Here is a 25187-nt window from a genome sequence, read left to right as displayed (position 1 = left end):
TCACCCCCCAGGATACTCAGCCAACTAGGCAGGACCGCTCAGTGCTAGGGTCCGGCCATGCAGTGCTACTCAGGCTCAGCAGGGGCCAGGGGGCCACAGCCAGCTGTCCTGGGGGGAGGAGGACAGAGGGCGCAGCGTTCGAACTCGGATCCTGCAGCATGGTAGGTATGCATCCTCAACTGCTGAGCTACTTCCCTGGCTCCTCCTTGGGTGGCAGGGATCATATTCCAGGCCTCATGTTTGTGAAGTACGAGCTCCCTTACCCCCATACCTCTGTGGCCCCCAGCTGTGCTCTAACTTACCTTGAAGTGAACTCAGGTCAAGACCCAGGGGGCAGATCTGAGGTGCTGCCTCTGCAGTGTGCTGGGCAGGGACACTCCTCAGAAAGGGGGTGTGAGAGGCTGCAGCCTCCTGACTGGGGAGAGTGGTCTTTAGGCTTCACTTTAGCTTCATTTAGCTCCCGAGAAGGGCTGTTAGAATTTCCATGGGAGTCGCCAGATTCCCAAGGCCTCCTGGGAGCTTGGCTCCTATTCCCAGGGGGGAATAGTTGGGGGTCAGTTGGGATGGGACAGGATGGAGGAAGGCGGAAGAGAAACCAGATCCCTCTATGTTGCCAGCAAAAGTTCATGAGAAGGGTTAGGATCTGGCTGTACCCTAGCGTGATGCCCCTTGGGGGGATAGTGGTTTAGAGACCCTCATGGCTCCTGGCCAACCTGTTCTGGATGATTTCTCAAAGCAGTTGCTTCTGGGAGTATAACAAAGAGCTATGTGTCCAGCCTGAGCCCCAAGGATTGACATCTTTTTAGCCTCGGCCCCTTGACCCCCCACTTCTAAAGTATACGACTAATTTTACTCTCTCAGAGTGCAGTCAGACAGGCTATATCTGGAGTCTGAGCAAGGCGATCTTTGGGCTGGCTTCAGATAGCCTCTGGCCTGATGAAGTCTCTTTGGCTGTCCTCTACCCAGGGTACCTTTATCTGCTTACATACCTCCAGTGACAGGGAGTTCATTGCCCTTGGCTTTCAGATAATGTTTAGACATTATACTTGGTTTCTTTCTTTCTCTTTTCTTCTCTCTCTCTCTCTCTCTCTCTCTCTCTCTCTCTCTCTCTCTCTCTCTCTTCTCTCTCTCTGTCTGTGTGTGTGTGTGTGTGTTTGGGCCACACCCAGTGATGCTCAGGGCTTACTCCCATCTCAGAGATCACTACTAGTACTAGAGGTTCTCGAGGGACTGTATGGGATGCTAGGGATCGAACACCATCAGCTGTGTTCAAGGCAAGTGCTCTACCCACTGCACTATCTTTCTGGCCCATATCTGGTTTATTTCAACCACCTCATTGGAACCCTTCCCTTGCCATCTACTTCTGTCACTAAGTTGCAGTCCAGTCCTCTCCCTAGCTGTCTCCTTGACCCAGCCTGTCATGGGTTACCTAGCCCAGATCTAAAGCACCATCGGCCTCTTCCTCACCCAAGTCGCTACTGGAAACAAGACCAGAAATGGAGCCGGAGAGCCTTGGGTCAGTGCTGCTGCGGTCCCCGGGAAGCCGCCAGGCCTTGGGCAGGTGACACTTCAGAATTTTCTGGGTCTTCCTTCCTCCATGGTACTGAGACCAGCCCTCCTTCAGAGGCTGGATTGGGCCTGCTGTCCCCACACACACATCTGGAAGGAAACCAGCTTAAGACAGGACAGAAATTGGGCCTGCCTTGGACTGCCTCTCCTCAGTACTAGGTGAAGCCTTGCTGGCCCAGCAGCCCCCACTCGTGCTTTTGCTGGGTCCCCGCAGCCTAGGGAGAGCCAAAACGCCTGCATGGCATGTTCGGAAACTGACTCGCGGCCACACAGCAGGTCCAAGGGCTGTTACCAAGATCAGGTCTGTCTTGTTCTAAAGAGCTAACTCCGGAAAGTGAGGTTTGTCTGCACACTTTCCCGAGGCGCGGGGACCCTGGTTTGGTGCTGGAGCAAGTGACCTAGAATGGCCAGCGAGTCTCATTGGTGGCTGCGCAGGAGGCTGGCCAGGGGGAGCGGCCGGAGGGGCGCTCTGGTGGAGGGGCGTCGGGGCCGGTCCCCCGGGCAGGCGGGTGCCCTGCAGCCGGGGCGGGCCTCGGGGCGGGGCATCCCGCCGCGGCCCCGCCCCGCCCGCCCGCTGTCCCCGCGGAGCCGCTGCCGGAGAACCCAGTTCCCCAGCAACTTTTCGCGGGCGCTTGGGCCGCCACCCAGGCGAGGACGGGACGTGGAGATACGCGGCGGCGGCGGCGGCAGCGAGCCAGGGGCCGGCGGACGCTGCGCTCCCCCGCGAAGTCGGTGCCTGGCAGCGGGCCTGGCGGGCCACCCGGCGGAGGCGACTGCGCCATGGACGAACCGCCCTTCAGCGAGGCGGCCCTGGAGCAGGCGCTGGCCGAGCCGTGCGACCTGGACGCCGCGCTGCTGACCGACATCGAAGGTGCGTCAGGACCGGCCGGGTGTGCGCGGCAGGGGAACGCGGGCGGCGGCGAGCGCGGGCTGCGGGCCATGTGCACGCAGCGGCCCCGCGCCCGGCTGGGAGAGCCCCTCGCGCCGGCCCGGCGTCCCGGGCGCACGCGGCAGTGTCGGAGCCGGCCCGGGCACGTGCGGCAATAAGCGTCCCGGCCCCGCGCCCGCGAGCCTCAGACCCCCTCCTGCAGCTGACGCGCGGGCTGGGGAGCCCGGCGCTCCCGCCCCGCCCCGGCCCCGGCCGTGACGTCAGCGAGGGTTACTCCCGGTCATTCCCTCCGGCCCGAGAGTTCATTCGGCGGGAGCCCGTGCGCAGGCGCGGCGCGGGCGGGCCTCCCTCCCGGGCCCCTCCTTGGTCCCGCTCTCCGGTCGGGTCAGCTCGTTGGAGTCACTTATGGGACACCAACTGAATACCTAGCGTCGCCTTAGGACCCGATCGTCACAGACCTCGAGGGCTTGCTCCTCTTTGGGGGAGCACAGTAACCCCAGGAAGTAATCCCAGGAATAGTCCCTTAGTTGCATTCAGTGCGTGCAGAAATCTGCTGGGTTTTCTCGTGGTGGAGCCAGAGTGGGGCCGTATTATTGAGCAGCGCGGTGGGGGAAGCCCTCTCGGAGCGAAATTTGGAGCTTAGAGCTGAAAGTCAGTCTTGGAACCTGGGAAAGCTGCTCCAGGTTTCCCAGGGTTCGAGGTGAGGAGTTAGAAGGCCAGGTTGCAGGTGATGCAGGAAGGTTGGGATGCCCGGCAAGGAGGGCTCACCTTGCATCTCTGCCCGGGCAAAGACTGGAGCAGAGTAATAGTGGCAACTTGCTTTCATCTCTTTTTTCTGGAGTAGGCACACCCAGCAGTGCTCAGGGTTTACTCCTGGTGGCTGGGGGAAGGTAGGGGGAGACCAGATGTGGTCTTGGGGATCAAACCCACATGGGTTGCATGCAAATCAAGCACACGACCTGCTGTGCTATCTCTCCAGCTGCTTTCGTCTTTTGGAACATCACTTTGTTGCACAGAGTTTGTGGACAGGGATGCAGCAGGTACCAGCTAGGATGCTATTCCCAGCATTATAAGCAGGGCAAACTGAAGCCTGCACTAAATTGTCCTCTTGGATTGCTGTGCAGCTTTTTTGTTTGATTTTGGCTTTGCTCAGGGTTTTCTCCTGACTCTTCTCAGGAATCACTTCTGGCAGAGACTCAGAGGTCCATCCAGGTGCAGGAGATTGAGCCTAGGTGAGCCATGTGCAAGGCAAGAACCCTATCCACTGTACTATCCCCCTGGCCCATTGCAGTGCAGCTTTAAGAAAAATAAGGGGAAACTGAGGCCAAGGGAATGTGAGCAAGTTGCCAGAACTCAAACCTCCAAAACTTGGCTTTTATTTTTGGGCCACACCCAATGATGCTCAGGGGAAATTCCTGGCTCTGCACTCAGGAATTACTCCTGGCGGTGCTCAGGGGTCCATATGGGATGCCAGGAATCGAACCTGGGTTGACTGTGTGCAAGACAAATGCCCTACCCACTATACTATCTCTCTGGCCCCAAGCCTCCAAAACTTGGATGGACATGTCCATGGATCCTGTAGTGCAGGTTGGCAAAACAGGCATGTTTAAACCGCTCATCCCTGCCCTTCCTGCCTGAGGCTTGCAGATGAGTCCAGGTAGCTGCCAGTGGTGCCTTATGAAGCCCCCAGACTGGAGCTTTATTCCCAGTGCTCTGGAGGGATGAATCCTAACACTCCAGGCCCAGGAGCTCTGGACCTGACTCAACCAACAGTTCCACACAGTGTTGAGTGATGGGCCCAGTGAATGCCCTGAGAGGTGCCCTGACCAAGTAGCAATAACCTGCCTAGGAGTCAGGATGGAAGCTGGAAGCTGCCTCTCGCTTGACTGTGCCTTCCAGGGCTTTTTGCACTGTGTTTCCCACTGTGGTCCTCCTCCCCAGATAGCTGGAACAGTAGAATCGGCAGGTGTATCTGGCACAGACCTTCCCATTGGCTTGGTTAGACAAATGTTATCCACTGGAAGGGGAGCTCAGTGGTAGAGCATGTGTGAGGCTCTGAGTTAATCTGATCTCCTGTACTGTATTCCCCCAAACATACCCTCTACAGCCCCGCCTGTGGAGCTCTTGTGGCCTCCAGGTACCTCCAGAGGTGGCCTAGTGGCCCAAAGTACTGCATGGTCTGAGCATCAATCCAGGGCTAGGGATCTCAGGCAGTGGCTAGGGTCCCATTCATTGCTGGGGGTTGGGGGTTGGGGCCCCCAGGCCAGGTGGGACATCACAGGGTTAGGGCAATTGGGAGCAGGCTTGTCTGTGAGAAGGGCTTTTGGCTGGGTCAGCATCATTTCCCATTTTCTGACAATTTCTCAGTTATTTTTTTTCTTCTTTTGGCCTTTCCTTCTGTGTCCAGAGCTTGCTTCTGGCTCTGCACTGAGGGATCACTCCTGGCTGCTCAGGGACCCATATGTGGTGCCGGGATCGAAACCAGGTCAGCCATGTGCAAAGCAATCAGCTTACCCACTGTCCTATTGCTCCAGCCTCTTGATCTACTTTTGAAAATCTACTTTATTAAGGTACACAGCCCATAAAATCGACCCATTTTAAGTGTACAATAAGATGAATTTTAGTGAAATTACCAAGTGATAGGACTATCGCCAGTTGAAGAATATCATTATTGCCCCAGTGTGATCCCTAATGCCAGATCCTCAGGGTGAGCCCGAGAATCTCCTAGTAGACGTTCCCCTCACTGTCCCTTTTATTTATTTATTTATTTATTTATTTATTTATTTGAGAGGGGTGGTGTCGACCATGTTTGGTGGTGGCCAACCCAAGGCCACCAAAGTCTATTTGTATGCATAGGCTAGGACAGTGTTTCTCCATCATGGGGGTGTAGCTATGGCATGGGACTAGGGGTCAACTCGGACCAGGGGGTGGGGCATGGAGGGGGACACAGGGGAAAGACAAGATGGGGAGGAAACCACCATCCAAGAAAGGTGGCATTACACTGGGCCAGCACACCGTTTCCCCAGTGAGTGCTGGGATGATCCAGGGAGCCACGTCGTCGGTCTCCCGGCTAGAGAGAGCCTGCTGGCTCCTGCAATGAGGAGACTGCACTCGGGAGCCCTAGTGATCAGCTCGCTCTGTGGATGTGGAGGTGGTTTTGTTCTCACTCTCTGCTGTGCCCGAGCCGCTGTGGGCTGTGAGTCCCGGCCTGCTGCCACCTTGGCCAGACCCACCAAACCGTCTGCGGTCTGAAGCGGTCTGCGTGCCTGTTCTGTGAGTGCAGTGGCCGATGGCCTCTGGTGCTTTCTTGCTCCCCACCAGCCTCCCTTCTGGCCCTGAGCGTCGGGGTCCGTGCGCTGTGGGCACAGGGAAGGGGAGGGCCGCTCTGTACACATGTTTGGGATTATCGTTAAGCCCGGGAAAGTCTTTACCTTCCCACTGAGGATTAATTTATCAAATCTTGCACAAGCTTCCAAGTGCAGATGAGGCCAGAGGAGACAGAGGTGTAGTCGTGGGGACGTCTGTAGCTCCCCCAGCCGGGGCCTGCCTGGGGGCATTGGTGAGCCTCCGGCCTCTGGTGGCACAACCTGTTCCCTCCCCTGCCTCCATGCCTCATTATCCACTCTGCCTGCCCTTGGCCTCCTGGCTGCCAAGCCGGGAACAGGCCCTTCCTCGTCTTGCTCAACTGCCTTCTTGGTGTTCTCTGTGTCCCGGCACAGAGTGCAGGGGAAGGACACTGCCACCCCACACCTCCCCCCACCGGCCCTCAAGCCCACCGCACCCCTGATGCCACTAGCTGCACATGTGGCTTAGATAGCCCAGCCCGACTCCGCTCATGACCAGCTCTCCAGTCTCAAACCTCCCCGGGCATCCAAGGTAAAAGTCCCTTGGCCAACATTTGAGACCTGAAGGTTTGCCAAGTCTGTGTGTCCCATAACCTGTCCCCTGCATCCCCTAGCAGAGCCTCCTCAGGGTAGGGCCCGAGACTCTCCTAGTAGACATTCCCCTCTCATCACTATTTTTTTTTGAGAGGGGTGACTTGCTGGGGGTCGGGGGGAGAGGAATGGCTGGAGAATGGAGGCTGGACGTCAAACTCGGAGCTCCTGAATGCAAAGCATGTGCTCCAGCCTGTTTTGCTATGCCTCTTGGCATCCAGCCAGTCCTACCCCCAGGCCGCAGGTGGCAGGAGGACTTCGGGGGGCCACAACTGCCCACTCTCCTGGGAAAGTCCCTTCCTTGCCCTCTCTGTGCTGTGTAAACCTCTGTGCACCTCCCTGAGAAAACGGGAGTGGGGCTGGAAGATTGGCTGACCCTGAGAGCCAGTGGGCTCAGCTCTCTGACCCCTCAGGGGCAGGGTTCAGGGTTCAGGGGAGGAAGGTGTTTTGGGAGTGGGTCCAGGGAGATGAGAGGGCAGTGGCTGAGAGTTATCTCCTGATTGCTGGTGGTCACTTCACTGGATGTGACCTTGGAGTGACTAGCACCAGGTCAGGCCACTGCCAGGGCACAGCTCAGATGGCTGGAGAGTGTGTCTCTGACCTTCTCTCCTGCCCACCTCCGGCCCTGGCAGATGCCCTTTGACCCAGGGTCCTAACTGGGCCTGCCCAGGTAAGAGACCCACATTCCATGTAGCACCACAGAAGTGGCTGTCAAGGGGGGCATTTGGGGCTTGAGAGGAGACGCGGCAGGCTGGGGGTCCATTTTACCTGGAAGAATTTATTGTCTGGAGAGACTGCCCTGCTCAAGCCAGCCATCTTTCCTTGACTGAACCCCACAATCCCCCACTGAGCCTCGTTCCTCTCAGGGCCCCATTCCCCAACAGCTGGAAGGCAGGAGGCCTCTCTGGGGATGAGAGGAGCATATTTAAGACAGGTCTTGAACAGAAGGTGGCACTTAGTAGGAAGACTAAGCCCTTGGCCTGTGCCAGCTAACGTTGCTGTTATCATTTAGGGCAGCGTTTCTCAGCCAGAACCCATATGGCCCAGGAGAGTCCAAAGGGACCAAGGTGAAAATTGCATAAATGGGGGCCTCCATGGCATCAGACTAGGGGTCAACTGGTAGGACAGGGCAGGGGGCGGGTACAGGAAGGGCACCCTGGTAGGCAAGGGTTGAGGGACACGGGCTTGCAGCCCTTCAGTAGGGCCTGGCACCTTAGGTTCTGTGTGAGCAGAGATTATCCAAGGCATCTACCTGCTGGAAGTTTCTAGGGTGTTCTGCTATGTTCTTGGAACTGTGTCCTAACTCTGAGCATTCACTGTCTGGTAATTCTGGATCTCTCCTCGGGAGATAAGGTGGGTTTGGAAAGTTAGTAGGGAGCCCCTGGTCCTGCTCATCCCAGGGGAGTATGGCCCTGTCAGAGGAAGATCCGAATTGAGAGGAGTCTTAGCAATGCCACTGTCACCTCTCTGCCCAGGCACTGATGAGCCCTGACTCCACAGCCCAAGGAGCACATCCCAGTGGCAGCTGCAGAGGGGTGAAGGAATTGGAGTCCATGGAGGGCAGGCCTGGCAGGATTTGCTTCCTCTGCTGCACCTGCCAGGGAAGTCCAGGATACAATAAGTGTTGCAAATGAACATTCAGTGCACAAACATTGCAGAGCAGCCACGGGATGCGAGTGACAGCAGCCCAGAGGGTTCCATCCCACCACTGCTGGCACAAAGTAGAGAAACCAAAAGTAAATAAAAACAATAAAACCCAGAGCTGCTGCTGCTGGGAAGAAACTGGACACATTGAAGGGAGGTTGTATAGGGGGTATGGTTGCAGGTAGCAGCCCATGCCTCTAAGACAACATGCTGCCTTTGCACTGACCCACTCTCCATGAGGAAATAGAAATGGTTTCTATAAAGAAACACAGCACTATTATGTAGACAGAGAATAGTCGCCCAGCAGGAGGGGGCCTGCCCCAAATTGCAGCTGCAACAGGACAGTGGGTGTTTCTGTCACCGGAATCCCAAGTATGTGCCCTGAGCCCACTCTGAGGACAGGCTGTTGGAACTGGTGCAGTCTGGCAGTCCCTTTATTTGTGGGGGAGCGGCCTGTGGGGGAGAGCACCTGGCTTGTCTGGGCCTGCTCAGGGACCGTATGCAGTGTCAGTGATCAGATCAGGGTTGGCTGCATGTGAGGCAAGGCCCTTTCCCTGTGCTTTCGCTAGCCCCTGGCATCCTATTAAAGGCCATCTTGCAGGTTCTGCTCAGGGCCTCTGGGCCATGTAAGCGGGGACTTGTACATGGGACAATGCAATGAAGGGAGGAATCTGAGAAGATGATGCCCAAACCAGTCTTGAAGGGGACTTGCAGCAGGTAGTCAGATGGACGGGGGCTCGGGGAAGGACATTCCCAGCAGAGGCACAAGTGCATACTGTGTCCATTGTTGGGAAGCTGCGAAGGAAGCAAGGCCTGGTGGGAGTCGGAGGCTGGAGGCCAGTAGCGGGGATGACTGGCAGCCCATCGCCGACTCCCGGTCTCTCCCAGCCCTTGGCCCAGGCTCTGCTACTGCCCGCAGGGGCCCCACCTGTAGTGCCACCAGGGCCGGCCTCAAGGAGGGCAGGAGTGAGCCTCTTGCCTTCATGCTGCCTGCGCTCTGGGCACAAGTCTGACCTGAGCTGGGAGCCGCCAGCTAGGTGGGCATGGACACTCCCCCTGGCAGGATGTGTATCTCAGATCCTTTGTTGTTTCCCCCAGTTTGGGGGCCACACCCGGTGGTGCTCAGGGTTACTCCTGGCTCTCCATTCAGGAATTAGTGCTGGCGGACTCGGGGGACCCTATGGAGTGCTAGGAGTCAAACCCTGGATTGCCGTGTGCGAGGCAGATGCCCTCCCTGCTGTCCTGTCACTCTGGCCTTGGGTCTCAGAGTCTCCAGGTGGTAGCTGTGGGGCACAGGGAAGTGCCCTCGCTCTGAGCCTGTTTCCTCATCCTGAACCCAGCTCATTCCAGGAAGCATCCTAAGCCCTGGCACCCCGAGGGCAGCCTTGAGGGTAGCCCTGAGCACACAAAGGGCAGTCTGTGCCCCTCCACATGTGAGCAGCCGAGGACGCGCCAACCTGCTGGCCTGCACTCATAGGAGAATGTGCAGGTGCTGAGTGTAGCCAGCAGGGAGGGTGTAAGACACGGGCTGTTAGGTGAATGCCCGCCCTGTGCCACTCACTAAGCAGGTATGGAATGCCCCAGGGTCCCACGAGCGGGTCCGCCTCTTGCCCTCTCCTCCTTGGCCCCTGTTTTTTTCTTGTTTGTTTTGGTGTGATGCTCGGGGGTTGCTCCTGACTCTGTACTCAGGAATTACTCCTGGAGGTGCTGGGGGACCTTATGGGGTGCTGGGGATTGAACATGGGTCGGTTGCACAGCTGCATGCAAGGCAAGCACCCTCCCGCCCTCCAGACCCACCTCCTTGCCCCCGATGGTGCCACCTGCACCAATTACTGCTCCCCGCTTGGCGCAGCCTTTGTGATCTGCACTGCAGTGGACTCTGGTGGTCCTGTCCCTGTTCCTTCCCTGGCTCACGGATGTGGGACAAAGCTGTGGGAACCCCAAACCCCAGCCTCCCAGCTGCCTCCCTGCCCTTCGCCCCTGTCCCGGAAAGGTCACCACGGGCATCCTTGCTGACTGAGCACCCGAGCCCGCTCCCCCTGCGGGGCCCCTGCACTCATTGCTCCTCCACCAAGGTGGCTTTCCTTCTATGCTTCTTGCCCACCCTTCCTTCCTTCCTTCCTTTCTTTCTTTCTTTTTCAATTTTTTAAAATTATTTACTTATTTGGCTTTTGGGGTCACACCAGGCAATACTCAGGGGTTACTGCTGGTTCTGCACTCAGGAATTACTCCTGGCAGTGCTTGAAGGACCATATGGGATGCCGGGGATTGAACTCAGGTTGGCCACATGCAAGGCAAACGCCCTACCTGCTGTGCTATCATTCCAGCCCCTTCTTCATTTCATTTCTGCCTCTGCTCAGGTCCTCCCTTCTTGTTGAGGCTGTTCTCGCCCTTCCTCTGCACTGGTCCCTCACAGCCTCCCCTCACAGCCTTAGTCTCTGCATGATGCTCCTGGCCCCAGTGCCCATGTTCCTCCAGTACCATCGATTTTCTTCACTGGGGTGTCAGCTCCCCCAGGGGTGGTCTTTATGTGCTGTTCCCGTGGACCCAGTGCCCCACACAGGCTGGCGTGCAGGAGCACCTGGGGATGGGCCAGAGATGCTGTCAGCGAGCTGGGCCGAAGCTGTGTGGACCCTACCGCAGGGCAGACCCAGGCTGAGGGGGCTCCCTATCCCAGGAGATCCACATGCAGGTTTGGCTGAGGGTGGGGGTCTGGTACAGAGGAGCTGGCTTCTGTGTGGGTCCGAGCTCACCTCAGTGTATGGGGCCCTCCCTGGATTGCCCTCCTGGCCTCAGAAGCCCTACAGACAAGAGAGCGGAGGGTGCCCTGACTTTGCCGTGAAAGGCAGAGAGGGGGTATTCAGGTCCTGTTTTGTTCCTGATAGAATCACAGAATCGGGAAGGAGAGGAGTAACAAGGTGACTCGGGCACAGCCAGAACAGGCCCGGTGCTCAAGCCCACCTGGAACTCCTTTGGCCGCCGGGTCCCCGGTTTGGGAGCTGCAGCCAGCCTCTGGTCCCAGCCCAAGACTGGGGTGGGGCAGGAGTGAGCGGAGAGCCTGCTCCTGGGCGCCTCTGTCGCCTCCTCCCCTAGTCCCGGCCCCGTTAGCGCTCCTCAGAGAAGCACGTGTTGAGCTCGGCTTGAGCATTGCCTCGTCAGGCAGCTCGTGACTGGCCATCCCAGTGGCCTCCGAGGGGAGCCCTTGCTGAGCTTTACACACTTGTTTCCCCAGAAAGCCCCACTCTGGACACCAGGCATGGAGGCTTGAAGGTGTGACCTGCCGGGGCAGCAGAGGGCCAGTCTGCCCCTTTAGCTGTGGGACGAGGGTAGAGAACAGGGTAGTAGGGCTGGCCCCCCTGATTTTTTTTTAGGGGGCACACCCAGAGGTACTCTGGGCCTCTTCGTGGCTCTGCTCAGGGGTCATTGCTGGTGATATTCATGGGACACATATGGTGCTGGGCCCACTTGCAGGGCAAGTGCCTTACCCCTTACCCCCCACACTTCTGAACTAGGTCAGAGTGAGATGGGAAGCGCTCTCTGAATGGTAGGGGTGCCCCCTGGCAGTGCCCCGCCGGCCCCTCCACTGGACTGCTGCCCGGGTCCCCTTCTTGTGTACAGTGGGGGCTCTACCCTGCTCAGAAGTGTCTGCTTTTTTAACCTTCCCTGGGAGTTTCTCAGAAGAGCAAGTGGGTAGCTACCCGCTGCCTGCCACCATCTCTGCTGGCATGGATGGGCAGAGTGCAGAGCTTCAAGAAACAAAGCAAAAAGAGGCCAGAAAGGGGCCAAAGCCATAGTAAGGCCTTGGATGCAGCTGATCTGGGCTCTGTCCCCGGCACCACCTCCCATTCCCTGAACCCCGCCAGGAATATGCCATGAGGACAGCCCAGGCCTGACACCTCCCCAAGAAACAAAAAGGAGACAAGTGAAAGAAGAGGGACAGTGAGGGGACTGCCCAGCTTGACGCCCTCAGGGTGTCTCTGCTTTGTCTCAGGTGACTCACCATTTTCTGGGCTCAGACACTGGGGAATAGTCAGGAGCAGCCCAAAGAGACTTCTGGGCTCCAGGCCTCCTGGTGTTCCCAGACCTCTGGGGGGGTGGGGCACAGGTGAACACCCACAGACTGAGGAGAGAGGGAGGAGAAAGTTCTAGAAAACAAGCTCTGTGGAGGGTTGTGGCCATTTTCGATTCTAGGCTCCTGGAGAGGGGGAGCAGTTGGGGAGGATTGCAGCACCCCAACACTGGCTGCTTTTGCCCTTGCTGCTGGGAACAGAGACCCTCAGGCTGGGCTGTGATAAGGGTTGAGCCTGTTTGGGAGGGTCTGGGGAGGGGGGGGTGGTACAGGACAGCACCTGTCAGGCCCTCTTCATCTCCATGTGCCCAGTTTTGACCTTATACGCGTAGAGCGATGAGCCTGAGTCCCCAGCCACCACCCAGGCTGCCACCTAGGGTGCCCCGCTCTAGGAACTGTGGCGCTGACAGAGATGGGGAGCTGACAGAGACAGGGAGCGGGGCTTCCCCGGGTGACAGCCTGGAGGTCTGACTCCACCCCGGGCCTCGGCCCGTCCTCTGCAGAGGGACGTGTGTCTGTTTCCCTGGCTGTGTGACGTGGGAAGGGGTTTCCCTTCACTCTCCTGGGCCTCAGTTTCCCAGCAGCGACCAGTGATTAGCGGTCCATGGAGCAGCGGGAGGCCCGCGGCCCTCACGCACCACCTCCCGTCACTCCCGGCCTGACGTCGCCGGGGGGTGTGGAATCCAGAGCCCCCTGGCAGTGCTCCGCCGTGGGGAGGGGCGGGAGGGGCGCGATGACCGCGAGTAACCCCGGCGCGAGCGCTCGGCGCTTCGCCCGCGAGTAACCCCGCAGAGCCGCTCCGCGGGGGCGGGGTGGGGGCCGAGCGTGAAACCCGAGCCGACCGCAGTCGGGGCGGGGCCAGCGGCGGGCGCAGCCCTCATTGGCCGCGCGCGCTCACCCCACGCCAGGCTTGCTGCCGGGGGCGGGGCCGGGGCGGCGGGGCGGGGCGGGGCCGGGGCGGGGCGCGGCCGGGCGGAGTATAAGAGCGCGGGCGGCCGCCGGGGAGCCCGCGGCGCGGCGCTGAGAGTAGCAGGCCGGTACCTGGGCGCCCCGAGGGGGCGGCGGGGCGCAGGCCGGGAAGCCATGGATTGCACATTCGAAGGTATTTTTGAGACGGTCCCCACCCTTTACTACTGAGCCACCGTCTCCCGCGGCGGAGTCGCCACCCTGGTGCCCACTAGTGTGGCCAGGCAGTGGCACTTCCACACGGAAAGCGCCAGTTCCGGAGGTGGCGTGCCGGGCCCCTGCCCGCAGGGAGGTGGGTGGCCCAGCCGCCACCTTACTAGCTACCCCCCAGCCTGACATCTGGAGGGAGAGGTGGCTTCTCCGCCCCACCCATGCTCCGTGCCCTCTGACCCCAGGGCCTTGGGGGACCCACTCACTCGCCCAGGCTGACAGCAGGAGCCCCTGGATAGGCCAAATGTGGGATGCAGCCGCCCTGGATCCAGCCTTCTGTTTCTTCCTGTGGCTCCTCGGTTTCTCCATCTCTCCGCGGGGAGGGGATTCTGGGAGTGCAAGTCTCTTGCAGCAGCCTTGTGCCCTGCATATATCAGAAGGGTCCCGGAGCTTTGCTCTTTGGGGGGGTGGAGGAACCTGGCACCCTACTTGCCAGCCTGCATCAGAGGCAGAGGGAGGTGACTCCTGCAGTACCTGTCTGCAGCTCCCTGTTGCGGGGTCGTGAGTCCTTACCAGTCCAGAGAGCCGAATATGGCTGTTACACAGAGGAAGAAACTGAGGCCAGTTTCTGTGAGAGAGGGCTACTGACTTAAGGGGTAGGCAAGGCCGGAGAGCTTAGGGGACCGGTGCCCTAGATGCTGCCCGTGGGCCCCGCAGAGTACTTTGACCCACTGGGTGGCCCAGTCCTGGAGGACTGACGCAGCCGGCTGCTGTTGTCCAGCTGGGGGAGAGGGCCTGGTGGCCAGTCTGCATGAGGAGGGAGGTGTTAGGACAGACTGCATTCTTTATGCAGGAGAAACCAGGCTCTGAATGGCTGGATCCTGAGGCCACTTGGCAGCCCACAGGGTCTGGGCTTGTGCCCGGAACATGTAGAGAAACTGATTGGCACATGCAGCTGGCAGCTGGCTCCACCTCCAGGCTTCTTATTGGGTCCATGGGGGGAACAAGTTGGTGATGGCAGCTCTGCCTGTAGCTGAGGGGGCAAATCAATAGGCTCATGGGGCCCTGCCCGCCCTGGAGCCCAGCCAGCTGGTTGCTGCAGTCTGATGCCCATGCCCTCCCCTCCCCCGGACATTGCAGATGTCCCAGGTGCCAGGTATGTGGCTCTGTATCGAGAGTCCCAGACTTAGGTGGCTGGTTTTCCACATCTGTGACACTGCCCATGTCCTACAGTGTAGTTTGGGGGGCGGGGGCATGGGAAGGTTCGGGTCCGTCCATGCCCCCAGCCCCACCCACACTCACACAGCCTCTTTTTTTTTTTTTGTTTCTGGCTTCTGGTCACACCCGGTGATGCTCAGGGCTGTGTTGGGACCCTGGCAGTGCTCGGGACCATATGGGATGCTGGGGATTGAACCCAGGTCGGCCACGTGCAGGACGAACACCCTACCTGTGGTACTATTGCTTCGCCCATCGCAGCCTCTTCTTTCCCCAGACATGCTCCAGCTCATCAACAACCAAGATAGCGACTTCCCAGGCCTGTTTGATCCTCCCTATGCCGGGGGCCGGGCAGGCGACGCAGACCCTGGCAGCCCTGACGCCAGCTCCCCGGGCAACTTGTCTCCACCTTCTGCCTCCATCAACTCCCCCTTTGAAGGCTTGTTGGGGACAGCCAAGGCCACACCCCCACCCTTATCCCCTCCCCCGCCAGCCCCCACCCCATTGAAGATGTACCCATCGTCATCATCATCATCATCATCATCATCATCTTCATCCTCATCGTCATCGCCATCGTCAGTGTCATCGTCGTCGTCTTTGTCGGTGTCTGCCTTTTCCCCTGGGCCAGGTATCAAGGAGGAGCCCGTGCCGCTGACCATCCTGCAGCCCCCCACTCCACAGCCCGTGCCCGGGGCCTTCCTGCCCCAGAGCTTTCCTATCCCAGCCCCACCGCAGTTCAGCTCTGCACCTGTCCTGGGCTATCCCAGCCCTCCTGGAGGCTTCTCGACAGGTAAGGGGTGATGTGGGCCCAGGAAGACAGGCTGCAGTGCCCTGACCACAGGACTGGCGCCTTTCGGAAAGTGGGTCTCCCACAGTGACCTGCAGTGCTGCTTCCTTGTTCTGGGGCCTGGGCTCGCCTCCTGTTCTGCCCTGGGTGTCCACATCACGTTGCCCTTTCAAAGACAAACACTTGGCTGGAGAGCAAGCCTGTTTGCACCACAGCCCCAGGCAGGGCCTGTGCAGATTGGGAAGCATGGTCCCGATAGTGTGACTCACTCAAGGTTTCACAGAGCAGGGACCTGAGGGGCAGGTTTAAAGTGGGGCAGGGCAGGGTGAGCCCACAGCCCCAACCTTCATTTCTGCAGGGACCCCTCCAGGGAGCACTCCACAGCCACTTCCTGGCCCACCGCTGGCTCCCCTGCCCGGAGTCCCTCCTGTCTCCCTTCACGCCCCGGTCCAGAGTGCGGCCCCCCAGCAGCTGTTGACAGCCACTGCAGCCCCCACAGCAGCGCCTGGCACCACCACTGTGACCTCCCAGATCCAGCAGGTCCCGGTGAGGGATGGGGTTGGGGCTGGGGAGGGGCAGCCCTGGCCCAGACTTCTGGCTCACCCTGAGCTCTCTGTCACCCGCAGGTCCTGCTGCAGCCCCACTTCATCAAGACAGACTCTCTGCTCCTGACCACCATGAAGACAGACCTGGGGGCCACCGTGAAGACGACGGGACTCAGCCCCCTGGCCCCTGGCACGGCCATGCAGACCGGGTCCTTGCAGGTGGGTGCAGGGGCAGGGTTGGGGTTGTGGGGTCAGCAGGTGTGCAGGCCTGCAAGAACCTATGCCTTTGCCCTGCAGACGCTGGTGAGCGGAGGCACCATTCTGGCAACTGTGCCACTGGTCGTGGACGCTGACAAGCTGCCCATCAACCGGCTGATAGCCGGCGGCAAGGCCCTAGGTTCGGCCCAGAGCCGTGGGGAGAAGCGCACAGCCCATAATGCCATCGAGAAACGCTACCGCTCCTCCATCAATGACAAGATCATTGAACTCAAGGACCTGGTAGTGGGCACGGAGGCAAAGGTGTGGGCAGAGGCCGGCAGAGGATGGACTGGGAAGGGGAGGGAAGAAGAGGATTGGAGCGGAGCCTAGCCATGACCTCTTATTGCTGGGCAGCCCGTTTATTCAGTTAGACTTTCTGGAGCACCAGCTCTGCTCAGCCCTGAGTGCAGTGTGAGAGTCAGTGGAAGCTGTTGCCTTCAAGGAACTGACATTCAGGTTGGGGAGGGGGCAGCGGGGAAAGGGCAGTAAAGCGGGTAAAGACGTGTTTGCGTGGAAGGAAAGCAAACGAAAGTGGGGTGGAGAGAGCAGCTCATCTCAATCAGGGGGTCAGGGGTGGCATCACTGAGGTGAGACACTATGAAAGGCTGGCAGGAGGATGAGCCAGGTGGAATGGTGGTAAGGGTCGCCCACCACAGCAGCCAGCCACATGCTGCTGTGTGCATTTCACCAGGTCCTCTGGTGAGCCCCTCCTGGCTAAGGGAGGCTGCCATGCCTTGGGGCGAGAACAGCAAGTGCAAAGGTCCTGAGGCAGTTGCTGAGCAGCCCTGCACCCATACTAGGTGCCCACCCACTAGCCAGGTTTGACCGGCCACCTCTCTTGTCTTGCCCCCCCACCCCCCATTGCAGCTGAATAAGTCTGCCGTCTTGCGTAAGGCCATTGACTACATCCGCTTCCTACAACAGAGCAACCAGAAACTCAAGCAGGAGAACCTGAGTTTGCGCACCGCTGCCCAGAGAAGCAGTGAGTCCCAGCCTTCTTTGGCCCACAAGTGGCCATCAGGATCGAGGCTTCCTCGCTGAGCTGACTCTGTGGGGTGCGGTGTCTCCACTCTCAACAGCCCTGCTCCTTCTGACCCACAGAATCCCTGAAGGACCTGGTATCATCCACCTGTGGCCATGGAGGGAATGTGGACGTGCCCATGGAGGGCATGAAGCCTGAGGTGGTGGACACGCTGAGCCCGCCCCCCTCAGATGCTGGCTCCCCGTCCCAGAGCAGCCCCCTGTCCCTGGGCGGCCGGAGCAGTGGCAGTGACTCAGAGCCCGACAGCCCAGCCTTTGAGGGCGCCCAGGTGTGCCCCCGGCCTTGCCCCCTTCTCTGCCTCGGGGTGCTGCCCTCGTCCAGTAGAGCTGGCCCTCAATTTCCCCACTCCTCACTCCAGGTGAAGGCAGAGCAGCTGCTGTCCCCTCACCACCGAGGCCTGCTGGACCGCTCGCGCCTGGCCCTGTGCACGCTCGTCTTCCTCTGTCTCTCTTACAACCCCTTGGCCTCCCTGTTGGGCAGCAGAGGTGCGCCCAGCAACATGGATGCCACCAGCATCTACCATGGGCCCGGGCGCAGTATGCTGGGCACCGAGGGCAGAGGTAGGTGAGCCCAGCCTGGGGAAGGGGGCAGGGCTCCTGGGTCTCTGGGGAGAGGTGTGTCCCAGCCCTTCTGTCCACCTGCAGATGGCCCTGGCTGGGCCTCCTGGCTGCTGCCACCGCTGCTCTGGCTGACTAACGGGCTGCTGGCGCTGCTCTTCCTGGCGCTGCTGTTTGTCTACGGGGAGCCAGTCACACGGCCACACTCGGGCCCAGCCGTGCACTTCTGGAGGCATCGCAAACAGGCTGACCTGGACCTGGCCCGGGTGAGAGGCGGATCTGGGGCAATGGGTGGGGGTGGTGTTTCCCCCATGCCTGCCCTCGGCCCACCATGAAGCTGCTCCTGTCTGCCTCTCAGCTCCCAGTGCTCCTGTGCAAACTGGGGTCTGGGGGCCCAGAGGCAGAGGCCTTTTCAGAGCCCTCTTGGGCTGTCAGAGGCCCAGGAAGGCTTGACCCCCATTTTCTCACCCCAGGGTGACTTCGCTCAGGCTGCCCAGCAGCTGTGGCTGGCCCTGCAGGCGCTGGGTCGGCCTCTGCCCACCTCCCACTTCGACCTGGCCTGTAGCCTGCTCTGGAACCTCATCCGCCACCTGCTGCAGCGTCTCTGGGTGGGCCGGTGGCTGGCTGGCCGGGCAGGGGGCCTGCAAAGGGACCGTGCTCTGCAGGCAGACGTTCGTGCCAGTGCCAGGGATGCTGCCCTTGTCTACCACAAGCTGCACCAGCTGCACACCATGGGTACGTTGGCCGGGGCTGTGCCTGAGGGGCTCCCACCCCCCCTGTACAGCCCAGCCTTACATCCTGTCCCTTTCCTAGGGAAGTACTCTGGTGGACACCTCGCTGCCGCCAACCTGGCCCTGAGCGCCCTGAACCTGGCCGAGTGTGCTGGGGACGCCGTGTCCGTGGCCACGCTGGCTGAGATCTATGTGGCAGCTGCGCTGAGAGTTAAGACCAGTTTCCCGTGGGCCTTGCGTTTTCTGACTGTGAGTGGCAGGGCTGAGGCCTTCCAGCTGTCCCTTCTGGGGGGCAGTGGGGACGGGTCGGGCGGGCTCCAGCCCAGCAGGGGTCTGGGTTTGAGGCCCTGCCTGGTCCATGTGACAGCCTGGCTCCCCTCCCCCGCAGCGCTTCTTCCTGAGTAACGCCCGCCAGGTCTTCCTGGCACAGAGTGGATCAGTGCCGCTGGCCATGCAGTGGCTCTGCCACCCTGTGGGCCACCGTTTCTTTGTGGATGGGGACTGGGCCGTGTGCAGTTCCCCGCGGGAGAGCCTGTACAGCGTAGCTGGGAACCCAGGTGCTCTCTCACCCCACCCCCTTCTGCTCAGCCCCCTCTGCCCTCTCCCTGCCGGTGCCTTTCCTTCACTTCTGGCTCTGGGACAGCCTGGTGGGACCCTGTTCAGTTAGGGTCATTCTGGACCAAAGAAGGAGAGAAGTTTGTGGGTGGGGTGTGTGTGTGGGGGGGGGGGATGTGCCCAGGCAGGGAAGGGACAGAGCCAAGAAGGGGTGGTGTCAGCAGATCACATACCCCAGAGGGCTTCTACCCTCCTGGGCACAGGGGCAGGGCATGGAACTCCCAACTTCTAGCTGCCCCAAAGCTCCGCCTACCCATGAGCCCAGGAAGGAGATTTGGGGCTCTAGGTAGGAAAAGGTAAAAGGAGCTCCCCCACCTCACTTCTCCCCACAGTGGACCCGCTGGCTCAGGTGACTCAGCTGTTCCGTGAACATCTCTTGGAGAGAGCGCTGAATTGTGTGGCCCAACCAAGCCCAAGCCCTGGGTCTGCTGACGGGGACAGGTGAGTGTTCCCCTGCACCCCACTTGGCAAGCAGCTTCCACAGTGGAGTCTGGGAACAGCTCTCTCCAGGGGTCTGTGTCAGTGACTGAGGCTGGCTGTGGGCCACTCCCCAAACCCCAGGAGCCTCTCGGCCTACCTGCCTGCTGGGAGACAGTGGCCCTTTGTGGAATCTGGAGAAAAGACCAGGCTGTGAGGAGCAGGACGGCCCCTGCCTTGTCCTGACCAGTCCTTCCCTCCCCGGCCACAGGGAGTTCTTGGACGCCCTTGGGTACCTGCAATTGCTGAGCAGCTGTTCTGATGCTGCCGGGGCTCCTGCCTGCAGCTTCTCCATCAGCTCCAGCATGGCTACCACCACCGGTGAGACCCTGCCTCTGGCCCGTGGCTTCCCTGCCCAGCGCGGTGCCGTGTGACTGAACCCCTCACTCCTTAGGCACAGATCCGGTGGCCAAATGGTGGGCTTCGCTGACAGCTGTGGTGACTCACTGGCTGCGGCGGGACGAGGAGGCGGCTGAGAGGTTGTACCCACTGGTGGAGCACCTGCCACGGGCCTTGCAGGAGTCCGAGTGAGTCAGGCCAGGACCCAGCTCGCACGATGTGCTTGGTGGTTGGGGAGGGCGTGTGGCCTAACTGGGCTCTCCCTGTTCCGCTCTGGCTCCCCGCAGGAGACCCCTCCCCAGGGCAGCACTACACTCCTTCAAGGCTGCTCGGGCCCTGCTGGGCCACGGGAAAGTCGAGTCTGCACCCGCCAGCCTGGCAGTCTGTGAGAAGGCCAGTGGGTACCTTCAGGACAGCCTGGCCACCACCACAGCCGGCAGCTCCATTGACAAGGTGAGACGGGGCTGGGGGCCAGCAGGGCTGGGCTGTCTTGGCCTTTCCACTTCCTGATGTCCCCCCATTGGGTCCCAGGAAACTGGTTTAACTTCTCGGTACCTGGCTGGGAGACTGGCTGATGGCACTTTCTGCCTCAAGCATGGTCTCAGGAGTGGCCTCCCCCAGCTGGGTCCATGGTGTGGTCACCCCTGGGGCAGCTGGTGCATGTGGGAGCCCAGAGGCGGACAGCCCTGCGGTGCATTGCTGTTGCATCGCATGTCTGTGAAGCGGGTGCAGTTCCTCGGCAACGCAGCCCGGAGTCGGCCCCTGGCACCATGGTCCTACTTTTCATCAGCCGGAGCCCCCCATGACCCCTGGCTTGCCCTGTTTACCACCTCCAGGCCATGCAGCTGCTCCTGTGTGACCTGCTTCTGGTGGCGCGGACTAGCTTGTGGCAGCGGCAGCAACCACCACCCACAGCGCAGGCCTCTCAGGGGCCCGGGGGCATCAGTGGTGGGCCCCAGGCCTCTGCCCTAGAGCTCCGGGGCTTCCAGCGGGACCTGAGCAGCCTCAGGCGCCTGGCTCAGAGCTTCCGGCCTGCCATGCGGAGGGTGAGTGCTCGGAGCCCCCACCTCCCATGCGTCCGGGACTTTGGGGACATGTTGGGGAGCACACGGCCAGGAGAGGGGTGTGGGGAACCGGACCCGGTCTGAAACAGCCTTCTCCCGGCCCCAGGTGTTCCTCCATGAGGCCACTGCCCGGCTGATGGCTGGGGCCAGCCCCACGCGAACCCACCAACTCCTGGACCGCAGTCTGAGGAGGAGGGCAGGCCCCTGCGGCAAAGGTGAGCCGGACCCCGCCCGGGAGGGTGTGACCCAGGTGGGTGGGCCAGGAGAGGGGGTGCAGTGGGTGCCTGAGCAGTCCTCTGGGGCCTGCCTGCAGTGTGAGCGGGAGGGCCGCTGGGTCCAGGGATGCGGCGGGGGCGGGAGCGCTCGCGGGGCGTGGCCAAGCCGCGGCCCCGCCTCCTCAACGCGGGCTGTGCGGCGTGCGCAGGCGCGACGACGGCGGCGGCGGCGGCGGCGGAGGAGGGAGACCTGGAGCCGCGGCCCACGAGGCGCGAGCACGCCGAGGCGCTGCTGCTGGCCTCCTGCTACCTGCCCCCCGGCTTCCTGTCAGCCCCGGGGCAGCGCGTGAGCATGCTGGCCGAGGCGGCCCGCACGCTCGAGAAGCTTGGCGACCGCCGGCTGCTGCACGACTGCCAGCAGATGCTCCTGCGCCTGGGAGGCGGGACGACCGTCACGTCCAGCTAGACCCCTCGGGAGACTCGCGGCAGCCCGCGACGACCAGTTTCCCGGGTCGGAGCCCCGAAACGCTGGTGTCCGCAGCTCCCCCACGGTCGGACCCCTCGCGGGGCACGCCTCCGGGCCTCAACCGCCGCCCCTGGACGGCGGCGTCCTGGATGGTGCTGACATCTGGTGGCCGGTCGGGTGATTGCGGAGGCCGGGGCTGCCCGCTCGTTATCACCGCCGCAGTTTCCCTTCTCCCGCTGGAGACCAGGGAAAGGGACAGTTCCGAGAGTCTGCTTGGCTGTCCCAGCCCCGCGGGCTCCCGCCCCAAGGCGCCTCCTTCCCTCCGGGAGTACTTGTACATAGTGTAGATGTGGTGCACCAGTCTCCTGGCCTCTGAGGCTCGTGTGCTACTTTGCCTTTTGCAAACTTTATTTTCATAGATTGAGTTTTGTACAGAGAGAATAAAAAATGAAGTTATTTATAATCTGGGCTTTGTTCCTTCGGTGAGGTGGACGTTTGTTTCGGCTGATGCACACACGGGCAAGGGTCGGGCCCTCTGGGACTTCCCTCCCACCCAGCACCCAGGCAAGTGCCTCTCCAGGTCCGGAATCATAAGGGACATTCACCCCTTCAGATGTTGGGGGGAGCCTGGAGGTCTGGCCTTCCCTGACCTGGATCCCGATGCTCTCTGGATCCATCCACTTCTCTACCCTCAGAGCCACTATGCTGCTTCCTTTTGCTTCCCGGCTTCTGCCCCACGTGCTCCCTGGGTGATGTGGGAGGACCATTCTGTCCTCAAGGATATGTGACGGGGAGCTATGACCTGAGGTGTCCTTGAATGTCTGCAGTGTCACCTCTCTGCCCTGTTCCCTGGTCTGAGGAAGTTACACCCCACCCTCCATCTAAAACCTGGGCCCTCTCCCTGGGTGTGTTTGGGGGGGAGGGGAGTCTGCTCAGAATCCAGGGGCTAAAGACTTCCAAAACAATCGTCGTATCTTTATTGACTTTTTTTTTTCTGAATGCAATGACTGTTTTTTACTCTTAAGGAAAATAAACATCTTTTAGAAACAGCTCGATACACACAATCTTCAGTGTGAAGCAATATACTAATAAGAACACTAGTCGTCTTAACATTTACAGTCTTCATATATATTATATATATGTATATGTATACATATATATACACTATATAACGAGGCCAGATATAATACACACGTTTACCATTTTACAGTCATATGTACAGGAAGTTGCTAGGGCGGCCCCAGACTGGGGGCTGCGTCAGGCCTATCGAAGCGTGGACAGAGCTGAGGACACGGACTGACAGGCGGACGGACTGGCAGGGACTGGCTTGGGCCGGTGGTGGCTGCGTGGGCTGGGGCATCGCCCCTTCCCCAGCAAGGCCCCGTGCTGAGGGGAGCACGACGCACAGCGGCGACACGGGAGAAGCGAGCAAGTTCCCAACATATATACATTCTATGTAACATATATATAGAGGGGGACACAGGTTTGTACACGGATCTAGCACTGTCGCTCCCGCGCCGAGTGGCGCTGAAGTCCCGGGGTCGGGCGCTGCGAGGGCCGGTCACGTTGCGGGGCGCGGTGGTCGCGGTGGTCGCGATGCCTTTCCTTCCGCGCTCCCAGGCGGGCCTCCAGGGGCGGGGTGGAGGACTGGAAAGGGGACAAACAGAAGCCGAAGAGGTGCCCGGTCCTGCCCACGCCAGGGAACCCGCCCCCAGCCCTGCTCTGCTCCTGTTGCATCAACGTCTTGGCAAAGGCTGGGTGGGAAGGGCGCTGACTCCCTGCCCGCCGCCCACCTCCTGAACCCACAACCCGGGGCAACCAAATGCAAGCTGCTAGGCTTGGTGGGGGCAGCACCCACGTGGAATGTGTGCTGCTTTAGAACTTTCAGGAGAGAAGCAGGTCCCCAGGACTGAGGCAACCCCCACCCCTGCCGGAGCCTGGCTGCTTCTCAGGCTGCCCCTCTCCAAGTTTGCCCCGGGAGCTCGTCCTGCTCAGCTCCGGGAGCAGGTAGCTCCGGAACATGTTTTCTCCCCAGCCCGGGACCGCAAGTTTCCAGCCCTAGGCAGCCAGATCCAAGACCCGAAGTTCGGATCAAGGATCGGCTCTGCATCCGCACTGGGAGCAGCTCAAAGGCCCGGGGGCCCGCGCAGACGGCTCCTTTCCTTCGGCGGCCGCGGGTGGGCAGGCAGGCTCTGGCGGCTTCCCAGCTGTCGGGGATGGATTACAACGGCTGCCCCTGCAAGAGAAGGAGTTCCGGGACTTGACCTTTCCCACTCCCAGACCGACCCAGCCTGATCCAGGCCCCGTCCCTCCCAAGCCGCCCTACTAGCTGGGAGTCGGGTCAGTAGGTGGGCAGATGGGGGCTTGTGCCACGTGGGAGCGAGCGATTTGCTAGGGAGAGGGCTTCCAGGGAGGGGAGGGGCTCTGTCCAGCCTGGTGCCCCTCTCCAGAGAGCGCCTGTGGTGACTTACCTTATGTTTGGGACACTTCAAAGAAAAGTTCTCTTCCATGAATACGCAACCTGTGACCAGGAAAGTTTGGGTGGTTAGGGCACTGCTGGAATCCCCTCAGGGCACCCTCCTCCCACCAAGCCCTAGGCCACAGGGTGCCCTGGTGAATCAGACTCTGCTTGAAACCCTCTGCCATTCGGCTTCCATCTGTCCTCCAGCCCCACTAGCCCAGCCGTCCACTGTTGCCCTAACCCCGCCCCAGGTGTGTGTGGGGGGTGTCCACGGTGCCAGCATCCCTGCTGTTGCCAGACTGCCCTCTTCCCCAGCCTGCTCCCTGTCTGCTGGGGGTGCCGCCTTCCTCCTTCCATGTGGAGTGCCTGGAAGGCAGTGGCTGCTCCCGTGGACAGATGGGTGGTTCAGATCTGGTCGGAATTCAAGGTCAGCCTTCGTCTCCACAGCTGTCAAATGGGCACTAGGCCATTTACCACTCTAGGAGGCTGCACCCGGATGGCCTGCTGTCCCTCCCAGGCACTCAGGATGAGGGCAGGCTCCTGTGGGGACTAAGCGGGAGAGTCTTGCAGGGCTGGAAGGGCTCAAGTCTCAGCTGTGTGGAACTGCAGCGGGTGTCCGAGTGCGCACGGCTGAGCAGAACTGGCCCAGGGCTCGCTGAGTCCCCACTCTCCGGCCTGCTGTTCCCCTAGTGGCCCCCGTGTGTCCCTTTTGGGTTCCCCCACCCCCAGACACCATAGCCACAAACCCACCCCATGTGGGAGCCCACTGTGGGAGCCTCCCCTGGCTCCACCCTCTGCACTGGTGCGGCCACAGTGGGCACAGGCACCCCAGCAGCACCAATGGTGGCCCGTGGCAGGGGCAGCAGACCTGGGAAACTCCAGGCCTCTCTGCAGCTGCTCCTGCCCCACCCTGAAGTGATACACCCCCAGGATGAACGTGCCCTTCAAGGCCAGCCACCGGAAGGGGAGCATTGCTGTCACCCGCCCTGGCACAGGCAACTTCAGGACCGAATCACACCTTCAGAGATACTGGCCGAAACCCCCAGCTCCTCGGCCACACAGGAGACTCCCCAGCCCTCTGCCCGTGAAACGGGAACTAGAAATGCCCCAGCTGTGGCCTGGGCTAGTTGGACGGCTCCCGAAAGCGGAGGCTTGTCCTGAATAGTCCCACACACACACCAGATGCCATCTGG

The 25187-nt window shown here is 60.6% G+C and overlaps 2 protein-coding genes across 6 annotated transcripts in view; one reads left to right on the top strand and one right to left on the bottom strand.

Moving 5' to 3' along the window:
• Positions 1 to 2145: 2145 nt before the first annotated feature.
• Positions 2146 to 22033, top strand: SREBF1 (sterol regulatory element binding transcription factor 1). 3 transcript variants are annotated; one of them, XM_056136903.1, is made up of 21 exons: positions 2146 to 2459; positions 3171 to 3178; positions 13137 to 13208; positions 14715 to 15227; positions 15583 to 15770; positions 15851 to 15988; positions 16067 to 16288; positions 16895 to 17009; positions 17129 to 17337; positions 17428 to 17629; positions 17714 to 17892; positions 18100 to 18361; positions 18440 to 18606; positions 18746 to 18914; positions 19305 to 19413; positions 19661 to 19770; positions 19844 to 19976; positions 20076 to 20241; positions 20625 to 20834; positions 20959 to 21067; positions 21277 to 22033. In XM_056136903.1, the coding sequence occupies exons 1-21, from the start codon at positions 2350 to 2352 to the stop codon at positions 21531 to 21533; spliced, it is 3648 nt and encodes a 1215-aa protein (XP_055992878.1). In that variant the 5' UTR covers positions 2146 to 2349; the 3' UTR covers positions 21534 to 22033. The 3 variants fall into 3 exon arrangements, with proteins under 3 accessions (XP_055992878.1, XP_055992876.1, XP_055992875.1); XM_056136901.1 differs by lacking the exons at positions 3171 to 3178; positions 13137 to 13208 and having other exon boundaries at positions 2147 to 2440; positions 15583 to 15764; positions 21277 to 22031; XM_056136900.1 differs by lacking the exons at positions 3171 to 3178; positions 13137 to 13208 and having other exon boundaries at positions 2147 to 2440; positions 21277 to 22031.
• Positions 22034 to 22487: 454 nt separating this feature from the next.
• Positions 22488 to 25187, bottom strand: part of RAI1 (retinoic acid induced 1) — a 122162-nt gene continuing 119462 nt past the window's right edge. For all 3 annotated transcript variants that reach the window (XM_056136898.1, XM_056136897.1, XM_056136896.1), the window contains exons 4-5: positions 24005 to 24054; positions 22488 to 23769 (exon numbers count right to left, since the gene is read on the bottom strand). In XM_056136898.1, the coding sequence (XP_055992873.1) occupies positions 23755 to 23769; positions 24005 to 24054 (65 nt within the window). In that variant the 3' untranslated portion in view covers positions 22488 to 23754. The remainder of the gene's footprint in view (positions 23770 to 24004; positions 24055 to 25187) is intronic.

Source organism: Sorex fumeus, unplaced genomic scaffold (assembly GCF_029834395.1).
Source record: "Sorex fumeus unplaced genomic scaffold, SorFum_2.1 ptg000122l, whole genome shotgun sequence".
NCBI lineage: Eukaryota > Metazoa > Chordata > Mammalia > Eulipotyphla > Soricidae > Sorex > Sorex fumeus.
Note: the sequence above shows the minus strand (reverse complement) of the source record. Positions and strands in the feature narration are given on the sequence as shown.